At 40.9% G+C, this 11,956-nt stretch overlaps 1 protein-coding gene across 3 annotated transcripts; it reads left to right on the forward strand.

Moving 5' to 3' along the window:
* Nucleotides 1–1,080: 1,080 nt before the first annotated feature.
* On the forward strand, nt 1,081–11,685 carry LOC112264872 (transcription factor AP-2-epsilon). Of its 3 annotated transcripts, none has more exons than XM_042295701.1 (7): nt 1,081–1,252; nt 3,600–4,043; nt 6,561–6,615; nt 8,808–9,039; nt 9,744–9,862; nt 10,183–10,321; nt 10,656–11,685. In XM_042295701.1, exons 1-7 carry the CDS (start codon nt 1,208–1,210, stop codon nt 10,915–10,917), a joined length of 1,296 nt encoding a protein of 431 aa, XP_042151635.1. In that variant the 5' UTR covers nt 1,081–1,207; the 3' UTR covers nt 10,918–11,685. The 3 variants fall into 3 exon arrangements, with proteins under 3 accessions (XP_042151635.1, XP_042151636.1, XP_042151637.1); XM_042295702.1 differs by lacking the exon at nt 1,081–1,252 and adding an exon at nt 2,018–2,246 and having other exon boundaries at nt 3,600–4,055; XM_042295703.1 differs by lacking the exon at nt 1,081–1,252 and adding an exon at nt 2,018–2,246.
* Nucleotides 11,686–11,956: the final 271 nt, after the last annotated feature.

Genomic DNA, 11,956 nt, shown 5'->3' on the forward strand with positions numbered 1-11,956 from the left:
GAAGGAAAAGCAGCCAACAAGTGCTCAGCATGTGTGGGAACTCCTTCAAGACTGTTGGAAAAGCATTCCAGGTGAAGCTGGTTGAGAGAATGCCAAGAATGTGCAAAGCTGTCATCAAGGCAAAGGGTGGCTACTTTGAAGAATATCAAATATCAAATATATTTTGATTTGTTTAACACTTATTTGGTTACTACATGATTCCTTGTGTGTTATTTCATAGTTTTTCTACAATGTAGAAAATAGTACAAATAAAGAAAACCCTGGAATGAGTAGCTGTGTCCAAACTTTTGACTGGTACTGTTTATGGTACTGTAGTTAAGGTAAACAAATGTCTTTCCATGTCTCCATGCATGTTGCTTTTTCTACCACTAGATGGCATTCTGACTGCAGTGTGGCACTTCGGGTCATGGTAAATCCCTGAATTATGCATGGGTTACTTATTGAAGTTATTTTGACACTGATATATTAGTGTAACAATTGTTTTTTTGTCAGATGAGATTCACAATCCATAAAACTGAAAGAATTTAGTTTTGACTTATTTTCTCCGAAATGTCAAGTTACCGTTAGCTGAATTTAACTTTCTTAATTTCTTTCTTACAAAAAGAGAATGTCACTGCATGACGATGATGTTTAATTTCCGATAAATGTAATTGATCAAAAAAAGCAGGGTCTCCAAATACCGGACAAAAGTTTTCAAATGATACAGTAGCAAGAAAGACACCAGTTGAGTGTACATTTCTAATAATTCATTTTGAATGACTATATCTACGAAAATACTTAATGAGAACAATTATTTGCCTGGAATTAATTCAAATCTGGTCACTATACAGTTTACTTAAAATGTCATGTTCATACCTAATGGCATAATTGCACATTGCCGTACAACTTCATGGATTCGACTTGGTAAATCTGATTGTGTAAATATAATCTATACACGTTTCCTTTTGGCATGAAACTCTCACCTTCTCTCAGCCCCAATTTAGTAGCCCTATTGACTCCCCTCACCTCCCGCACTTACACCCCTCCCCAAACTTCCGTCTGTTGTCTCTGTGACTCATACAAAACTAGTGCTTCGCTACTCCAACTAACTCACTCTTCAGTCTACCTTCAGCTCGTCTCTATCCATCCTCCTGGTATCCGCTATAACCTCCTGCTCAAACCTAACTCCAATCTCTGCAACCCAGCCGCCCTTTACAACAACGTCATCATGCTTTGGAAATCGCGAACGAAGACTGAGCCCTACTGTCTTCAGGTAACATTATTTGGCTATGCTTGAAGTTTATAAAATGGTAAACGAATTTGGAAAATTGTTTTCTCTCGTGCTTTTACTGGTAGGGCTGCTTGCAATGAATATACACTTTTGTTTAAATAGTATGTGTAAAGTGTCAAGAACTCGTGTTAGAACTCGTTTGATACTATAATGTGTTTGAGGACCGATTTAGCAAATGGTAAGTTTTCCAATTTGGGTGCATGAAATGCTATAAATAACATTCGCTCATTGTAGAAGACAACACTCTTAAATTATTCAAAATTCTGTAAATATATTTCAAGAACACTTTAAAAGTTGTTTTGAATTTTCTGTATCATCTAACAAAAAGTTGAACCAGATGGATAGCGTGCGTAATGGTTTGATTACGAGGCAGTTAAAAAAGAAGGCTGGGTATTGATTCATAGCCTAGCAAGTAGGATATTTGATGCATATTGCGTGCCAAAATTATTTTTAGATTGTCTGGGGACAAGACCTCTCATTTTTGGCGTTTAAAACAGGAGGCAAATAAAATGGGGGATGTTTGGCTAGTTTAATAACTACATTTAACAACCGTCTAATCTAAAAAGAAAGGAAAGGTAGGTAAATAATTTTTTAAAAACATAAATATGGGAGAATGAATGAATGTCTGAATGAATATCTCTTTAAGAGAACTGGACCCCCCACCCCTCCCTTCATTCTGTTGAGCGCGTTCAGAAACCTATAAGTAGCGCGCATGGGGAAAATTTAGGACACTTTCTGACAGCGTGTCGCAGAAGCATCCTTAAACCGCACGTGCTTGAGGGTTGACACGTTGAGACATTTCTAAAAGAAAGAAAAAAAGAAGCTTGAGCTACTTCCTGCATGGATCTTGTAGACAGATGAAAGTAGCTTGGATTATAACTATTTGGTGACGTAGCTAAGACATTGACGGCATCCATATCCAAGACTGAATTTTTGGTAACCAGAAGAGATGCTAGTCCACACATATTCGGCTATGGTGAGTCCCTGTACATTCAATACTACGCGCTAGTCTGCAGCCCAGATTAGGTCCTGTATGGTCTTGTCATCTTCAATTTCTACAACTTTGTCTTGATTTGAGTGGGCACAGATACGTGACGTTAACTTCGCACTAGCGGCGCCGCTACTGTCATTGTCAGCTGTCTGGATAGATCGGCTGTATGCGGAATGTCAGATGGAGGGAGAATCGGACCGCATCAAAGTGTCCGTAGAAATATTAATTTAAAGAGGGCCAACTAAACGAGGCTGACACTTTGAGAGAAAAGTCCCATTGCGTTTTGCTGTGGTGAGCATAATGAAAGTTGAAACGGCTAAACATGTGAAGTGTACAAGGCATACAGATGGTAGCCTGTATTAGTCTAGTTGCTATCAGTTATATGTTGACATTTAGAATTGTATACATATTTTAAATGACCTTTTGCTTTTGCTTTTAAATCCCCCCTTTCCTCGTTTCTAAAAATGGACAATGTTCCAACAACAAAATTGATCCGAGTGACCCAGCTTTAGAAAAATCGATTTTTTTTTTAAACCAGGAAGTGCATGCATATGGAGAGGAATGTAGGCTACATGACAATTGGAGAATATTGCAAAATGACTGCATTGATAATGGTATGTTATTACACTATTACATGATGACTCCCAAATTCGTTCAGACAAAATGGCTAAAGAATTTATGTTTAGGTTATATCGCTTTATATTTCACTTGGAAATATTTGCAATATTTTGTAAATATTTCATAGGCTCTTGTAGTCATAAATGTGTGCACATATTTTATCATATTGAGTGTTGTATTTCCTGGGGCAACATAATGCTGTAGCGCATTAGATACCTGTCCTTTGTTCTGTTGGGGTTCTCAGTGGCCATGACCTTTTTGACACTGCCAGGCAGCGATGCCAGGGGAACCTGCTGTCTGTCTGCATGCAAATCAAACCCTCCGTTTGAGTTATTTGGACATTTTAGAATTAAATAGTTGAATATTAGGATACACTGTATTGTTTTGTGGTCAAGATGTTAGCCTATATAAAACTGCACAAAACTTAGTCTATCGAACTGATTTAAATTGTATTTCTAACGTCCTTTTCTTTTTGTGTTATATTTCAATTTCATTGCAGTTCAGTTAATCACCTAACATAATAATAACGAATTATAATGTGCTTATGATAAAGTTTAAGATACTATTTATAGTTTTGCAAAAATAATTTGAATCGAAAAAAATAAATATATACATTTGAATTATAGGCCTGACATTTGGTGCATTTAATCGACGCATTTGTATGTAATATATAACATGCGTGGATTTACAAGCCTAACCAACTTTTTAATTTACGCACAGGACCGCGCAGACGGACTGACCGGCTCCTCGCCGAGTGGGCGACTGTCCCAACTCTCCTCGCTGAACCAGGCAGCTTACTCCTCGGCTCCCCCGCTTTGCCACACACCGGCCTCTGATTTCCAACCTCCGTACTTCCCCCCTCCATACCCACAGTCTTCGCTCTCATACTCCCAGAGCCAGGACTCTGCATACTCTCACTTATCGGACCCCTACAACTCCATCAACTCCATCCATCAGCATCAGCAAGCGGCATGGCACTCGCAGAGATCGCGGTCGGACGAGGGGGCGCTATTGTCACAGTCACACCGGGCTTTAAGCCTCGACCCCCGTCGGGAGTACCCCGGTGTACCCCGGCTTCTCCACGGACTCGGGGAGGGTGCCGCAGCTCTAGGAGACGGTCCTCTTGGAATGCATATTGGACATCACGGACTGGAGGACATGCAGGTGGGTTTATTTGTGCGTGGACCTTTTTATTATTCCTTCTCTCATTCACAAACACTATGTTGGTCGTGCGTAAAAGTCACCTTCTAGCGAAAAGCCTAAACCATGCACCCATTATATAGATAATTGCTGCATTAGTTTACTATTTTTTAATGGAATAATCTATAACAACTATTCTAATAATTGTGTGTATGGCAAGGATTCTTTCTGTCACTTTTCTTTTGTTACTGTGATAGTCATTTCTTTTTGTGCGTATTTTACGCAATCGTTTTTTCTTCCAAAGGGCCCACCCTACCAAAATACCTCATTGTAAATGCAATTCATATTGTAAAATATTGCATATTTACCAACATTTGGACTAGTAGTTGTCTCGAAGTGGTCACCTGTCAAATTGAAATGACCTTGCTCTTCGCCCTGATCTTATTGTAAAGAGTATACGCACCGTTTTAACATTTTATTTAGAGACCGTGGACATCTTTTCCTTGTAAATAGGCTGGGAACGTGATGATTGCGTTGATGGATACATGTAGGCCTAATCATGTTAAACGGAATTGGTCCACTAATTGCAGGGCCTCGCTTGTCTGGTTAGCTTAAAAATTATATTAGTTAAACCTAATCCCCAAAGTGTTGTTAAGGTAAATATAACGAGCAGAGATCAAACATTTACATCTGATAGCAACTAACAATTACATTATTAGACCTTGAATACATATAGTGATATGTTTAACTATATTAGCCTACTTTGTGGACGCAATTCTCAAATAGATGATTTGGATAAGCCATTTCTTTCAGGGAAATTTAAATTAGACATGGATATCGGAAATATCAACAAAACAATATCAACAAATGAATAGGCTGATTTATACAATTGTCTTACATACACCTACTTTATTTCTAATTTCAATAGCCTATTGACAATGTATTAATTGCAGCGAAAACAATAACATAATTTATGTTAATCTTCTGAAGAAAAAAAAAATCAGAAATATCCTTGAAATGCATAATAGTAATAATATTAAATATTATATTAGGAATGTTGTAATTCTTTCCTAACTAAATAGTTGTTTTGTTATTTGTTTGGCAAAATTCAAGGCTGACTTAAGCCTATGGGCTATCCACAAACACATGAAGCAAGCCAACGTTTCGTTGATGGCTTTAGCCGACATCCATTGAAGTCATAGGGAGAAGTGTTCCACATACTACGGTATGCATTTTCAATTTAGGAAAAATAATTCGTTTCAACGTTGCTATGGATTTATTGAGTAGTCAACCACACACAAGCAGCTGCAGATTCAGACGCATTTGTTCAAAGAATCCTGCATCTCTGACACAATTCGGCGCAACAAATTGATTCCCGTGGTCATTAATACAAAGAAACACTTACTCAAGCAGGCAGACATGGAGTCATCCAGGGCATGTTTGTGTTAAACGCCCTCTTTTGACTGACCCTTTATTAGATTAATGCATTCAATTCGCACGTTTGAGCCCCTTGTAAAACATACTTCTCATGACACATGTAGAATTTCAGTAAAAGTACATTAAACCAACGAATATCATAGAAAGACCCCAGAAATGGCCAACACTTCAAATTTTAACATGTTGAAATGTTTGTTGAATTTGTTATAGGGGATTATTTTGTTTACTTTATTTTGGAGTTCAATGATATAAACAAAAAAAGTAATGGCAGGCCCCTGATGTCTGAGTGTATTAGTATAAACAAGCTACTTTTTTTGTGTCTTTGCTGAATAGACAAGTAGGCAGCCTAATCCTCCCATATACAAATATGTAGGCTTAAGATATATCATTATATCAAGATTTAGAGGGACTTGAAAATTGGGCTCTAAGATGAAATTTTTCACAATTTCCGATGCGCATTGAATTCACATTGAAAAGGAGTTTTTTTTTCATTTACAACTTACACATATCAAAAATACACACAACATAAAATGTGCAAAAGACATAGACTTACCAAAGTGATTGATTCTCCTGCCAATAGCCCTCTCTTAACACCCCCCCACCCCCTCCTCCTCAGCTCACAAACACAAAACATGTCAGTTCTATGTCCAGGTTTTCATAGAGTAAAGACAATATTAAGCAGGGCCAATCTTTGTCTTCTTTTCTGTTCTCTGACCACACAACATTGTATATTTGCACTGCCAGTTTCAACAAATAGTGCAATTAACATCTTTTTCTTGGTCCACCACTCCACTCTGTTCATAGAGCTCACATACACTGTAAATGTATTCACTTGGCCTTCGATAGAAGTGCCTGCTAAGTGGAATATACATTATTATTGGCCCTACAATAACCACCTCAACATAGAATTAATGCCGGCTTCTCAATAAACTGCACTAACGAAGTGCGAGACTGTAGCAAAACTGCCGATCAACTGTTATAATTTTCATACACGGTGATAAGAGCTAAATTATAGATTGCACTTGGCCCCAGACTGGTTTAAGATTGGCTGGTGAGGGTAGTGAATAAATGATCCTGACTGCCCACTGTATCTACCCAACACAGGGAATGGAGGAGGGATCAGCCTTGGGCATCCTGGACCACTCCGTCATTAAGAAAGGTAAGGGATGGCAGAACTCTGTGTGTGTGTTTGTGGGCAGCCTTCCCTATAAACACCAACCACCCCTCCAGCCCACACACACACACACACACACACACACACACACACACACACACACACACACACACACACACACACACACACACACACACACACACACACACACACACACACACACACACACACACACACACACACACACACACACACACACACACACACACACACACACTATAAATAATTCTGTTTTGCTATTTCATTTGAAGTCCTCTAATACTCGGCTGCAGACTTCACCCTGAAGGCAGTCATTCTTAATGAACTGTTCATGGTCATATGAGAGAGAGAGAGAGGGAGAGAGAGGGGGATTAGAGCAAGGAGGAGAGAAGAGAAGTGGGGCAAAGAAAAAGGGAGGGGAAAAAAGTGATAAAAGAGGAGTTCTGGGGAAATTCACAGGCGTATGATCACTCTAATATTACCAACACTTTAGAACTAGGATTTTTCACAAGACACAGGGGCACGATTAACCATTTCAAGTTGAATTCTAAATCAGCTTGAGTGACTACACTGGAGACATGGCGCCTATGCATGAACAACGCTTAACATGTTGCAACCAACACTCATTTTCATGAGAAATGACTATCGTTCCAGTGATTCGCCGAGGTTGACTATGTATCAATTACAGTGCGTACTCATGGCCACAGATTTAAGAGCATAAGAACAAACTCAAAGCCCACACGAATAAGCGGCTCTGGGGATCTGAGGAGAGAGAAGGAGAAAGAGAGAGAAGAGAAACAGAAAGAGAGAGAGAGAGAGAAAGAGGGCTTAGAGACCTCTTCGCTGCTCCGCGGCCGGTCCTGGCTGGCTCTGAATGGGGGATCGAGAGAGCTCCCTTCTGTCCGGGAATCTGTGCCGCACAGTGGGGCGTCGCAAAGAGATGCACACCGCCCACGGAGAGAGAATTGAGAGACGGCATCACATCAGCAGCACTAGCACAGTTGGCAGCAGGCACAGAGATAATAACTCTGCAACAGCATAGCTAGTCACTGGGAGGATGCACTGAGCCAAAGGGATAAGGGTAGTAGGGAGCTGGGTATAGATTATATATATATATATATATATGAGAGAGAGAAATTTGCAGACACACAGGGGCAAGAGAGGATACAAGGATACAGTTTCTAAACCATAGAAACACATTAATTCACACTCGTACATAACACACACAGACACAGACACATGCTCTCAGAGGGAAAGGGCTCATTCAATGCTCTCAATTCATCAGCCTTTAGATCCAAGCCCACAGTCCTGGCATGGGATGATGTGTGATTAGTGGGCTCCACCAGCTAATCTCATGAAAACAAATTAAAGGTTTAAAAGATGATGTAACAAAGATGTTTGAGCACAAATGAAAAAGCTAAGGGGACTAATTTTTTTTTACGTCAACACAAATCATTATTAGGAACTGAATGGCAGTTTAAATCGTAATCATTTTCCGAATACTCCTCTCAAGTAACGGCAAATATTACCACAATGCTTCGATTTTGATGGTTCAAATGCTTTCTTAGCCACGGCAATTCTATAATTTGCGTTCATATGATAGTGTTGCCTGCCCCATTTTCTCCCAGATTTTAAACCTGTAAAGTGGCAATTGAAGTTCTAGCAACACTCAGTACTTGAGAATGAAGGTCTTCAAGCTTAGCAGTCAGAGAAAAGTGACTGTGAAAGTAGTGAATAAGTTTTACATGAGATGTGTTACTTAAAGAAACATGGCACCCAGCTGCTGTGACCCCAACAACAACAATAGTGGTATCAGAGTTAGAGCTGTAAACGTGCCACTGAATTTATTATCCATGTGATAAACACATTACTTTCATTAGAACATCAAGGATGACCATTTTTCAAGTATATCAGAAAGGATTGTGGAAATATGATTTTTATTCAACTTTACTATTTTTTTCTCCCTATATCATCTCTCCTCCTCTTCCTATCTTGCCATTTCTCTCTCTCTCTCTCTCTCTCTCTCTCTCTCTCTCTCCCTCTCTCTCTCTCTCTCCCCCTCTCTCTCTCTCTCCCCCCTCTCTCTCTCTCTCTCCCCCTCTCTCTCTCTCTGTCACTCTCTGTCACTCTCTCTCTCTCTCTCTCTCTGTCACTCTCTCTCTCTCTCTCTCTCTCTCTCTCTCTCTCTCTCTCCACAGTTCCCATCCCCTCCAAGTTGAACGGCTCCTCCCTGTCGGCTCTCCACCTCAGTAAGGATGGTCTAGGGATTGGTTCCGTGTCCAACCCGGGGGAGGTGTTCTGCTCCGTCCCCGGCCGCCTCTCCCTCCTCAGCTCCACCTCCAAGTACAAGGTCACCGTGGGGGAGGTGCAGCGACGTCTGGCCCCGCCTGAGTGCCTGAACGCTTCCCTGTTGGGCGGAGTCCTCCGCAGGTGAGAGGGGTGGGGTTTGGAGTTAGGGGTGGGGAGAGCCAAACAGTGGACAGGCTTCACACATGATAATAAATCAAATAAGGAAAGTCTGAACAATAGATATATTCATGTATTCTGAACCATAGAATACATTATTTGTCACCCCTGATTGCTTAATGTATCCAGTGAGAAAAGTCCCACTCCTCCACAGAGATTGTAATAATGCATACATTATACAAAACATTTTAAATTCCTCTATTAATTTTTAATGCATCTTTTTTTTAATGAAGCGCTTTTCCTGTTCGTTGTTCATATGTTAGATTGCAGTGGTTCATATTTCAAATCATAGCCTACTATGAAATTCTTCAGCACCATATCTAACTGTAGAAAAAGGGGTAAAAAGCAATGGAATCACAGAAATACTCTTTATCGTGTCCTAAAACGTCTTAGAAATAATAAGACGTCTTCTATATTTAAGATGTCTTGAGGTGTCTTTAAGATGCGTCCATAGACATGTCACCCAGACGTCTTTATTGACAGGCCTTAAGATGTCTCAGGACATGATGATGGCTGGGTATGAAATGAAACCCTCAAGTGGCAGCAGCACTGGACTATGGCCAAGGGGACACTCAGTGAGCAGCCAGGGACTAGGCTCCGTGGTTTGTTACGTGGCCACACAGACAGGTCTTAAGCTGCTCTCTCTGTCTCCTGTCTCCTCCCTCCAGGGCAAAGTCAAAGAATGGCGGGCGCTGTCTGAGAGAGCGTCTGGAAAAGATCGGGCTTAATCTCCCCGCCGGGCGACGCAAGGCCGCCAACGTCACCCTCCTGACGGCTCTAGTGGAGGGTAAGGGGCCCACAGTGACTTGTAGACGTACTGACAGACACGCACACACAGATTTAAAGAACAAATCTAAGTAGAGGACATAATTCCCAGTTATCGCTGAGTAAAAATCTCTAGTAAAATCTACTGCCACTGTAATTCACTTTTCAACAAAAATGTATTTGCACAATTAAATTGAATGTAAATTGGTAATAAAGTAATAACAACATATGTCCCTTCAGTAACATCAACCGATGGCGAATCCACACAAAGGGCTCTGTTTTGCCTTATTTCCTGTCAACCTTCCAAATTGACATCCGGTCATTCTTTTCTATCTCTTCCAGGTGAGGCAGTCCACCTGGCCCGTGACTTTGGGTATGTGTGCGAGACGGAGTTCCCTGCCAGAGCGACAGCAGAGTATCTGTGTAGGCAGAGTGATCCTGAGCAGCTTCCCACACGACGCAGTATGCTGCTGGCCACCAAGTGAGTGTCTCATAATCCCCGTCTGGGCCTAGTATACTCTTACAGTAGATTGTTCAGTATTAGTGAGACTATCTCCAGTATCGCATATACAAACAGATATACATTGTGTGCATTGAGTGAAGGGTAGACACCAACTAAAAAAGATTTTCAGCTCAACTTAAGCAGACAAAGCTATTTAGGAAATGTGTACCGTTTTAATGACCGTGATTATCGTCCCATTACATTGTTACATGTTGACCTGAAAATGTTGACGGGTATAATGAAGAACATTTTATTCAAAACTTAACGTTAGCATTGAAGAATTCTAACCCTTCTCCTACCTTTTTTTCCTCAGGGATATCTGCAAGGAGTTTGTGGACCTGATGTCCCAGGACCGCTCTCCTCTGGGGGCGAGTCGTCCCAACCCCTGTCTGGAGCACGGGGTCCAGAGCAATCTCACCCACTTCAGCCTGCTCACCCACGGCTTCGGTACCCCCGCTATCTGCGCCGCCCTCTCCGCCTTCCAGAGCTACCTGGTGGAGGCCATCAAAATGCTGGACAAGGACCAGGGGGGTGGCAAGGGGCACCACGAGAAGGAGATGAAGCACCGCAAATAATTCAACGACGTCTTTGGAGGAGAATGGCGATTGGAGGTTGACGGACGGACTGAGTTCTCAATTCCATCTTCTCGTAGCCTCCTTTATGAAGACAATGATTGAGATTTTCTTTCTGAAATTCCTGCTCTGGCCCGATCCCTCACAGGGAAGGGCGTGGTGATGTTTGTGCTGTATATGTGTCGGCCACCTCACTCAAAGACGCATGGACTTTTTCTTCTGGGCTGCTGGTTTTCTAGGCAGTGTCCATTTCTAACTGCCAATGACATTTTCTGGATGAGTTCTGGTCTTCTGTCCCTGTCTGACTGTCAAGATGATACCCCAACCTGCTTTTCCCCCCTCTACTTCCCAAAGAGATACAACTATTTATCTCTATGCTTACTTCCCTTCAAGGTCTGTTTGACTGTCTGGACTTGGACCCACTTTGAAAACATCTCGTCACAAGAGATGAGCCATATCCATTACAACCAACTTTCTCAGTTTTGCTTGTTCCTCATCTGGACATTGGATACCGTCCAACTCCACCCCATAGGATGGGAAGTTTGTGTACTACGATTCTATGTGGGTGCTGCTGGGTAATTGAGTTTTTGGGGGTGGGCATGGGGGCGTGGTGTCAGAGGCAGCTATGGTTGAAGGGGAGGGTAGGTGTGGGTAAATTAAGAAAAAAAACGAATCATTTTGTACTTACTGTGTATGTTTATTATTAATGTTATTACTGTTATAATTATTGTATTACGGCATAAATGTAATATATTATTAAAGAATAACTGATGCGGACTGTCTGGGTATCATGTTTTATCATTCACTGTCGATAATGGTGAAAGGATGCTTTTCCTACGGCAATATTTTTAATGTCAATTCAAGGTTTATTCTAATACGTTTATTTATTCAGGAGTTTAATACCTACAAGCCACGGGCCATAAAATAGATCTATCTTCAAAATATTAATGGTTAAAAAAAGTACAATTTCTGGTGATTAGAAAATGATATAAAAAAATCTAAAAAATAATTTAAGATATTAAATTCAAATATTTACAAAAAG

This window comes from Oncorhynchus tshawytscha, linkage group LG13 (genome assembly GCF_018296145.1).
Source record: "Oncorhynchus tshawytscha isolate Ot180627B linkage group LG13, Otsh_v2.0, whole genome shotgun sequence".
NCBI classification, from domain to species: domain Eukaryota; kingdom Metazoa; phylum Chordata; class Actinopteri; order Salmoniformes; family Salmonidae; genus Oncorhynchus; species Oncorhynchus tshawytscha.

Coding starts and splice junctions, on each gene's coding strand:
- LOC112264872 (XM_042295701.1), top strand. CDS start 1,208: ATGCTTTGGAAATCGCGAACGAAGACTGAGCCCTACTGTCTTCAG. Junction 1,253..3,599: donor CTGAGCCCTACTGTCTTCAG/GTAACATTATTT, acceptor ATTTACGCACAG/GACCGCGCAGACGGACTGAC. Junction 10,322..10,655: donor AGTATGCTGCTGGCCACCAA/GTGAGTGTCTCA, acceptor TTTTTTCCTCAG/GGATATCTGCAAGGAGTTTG.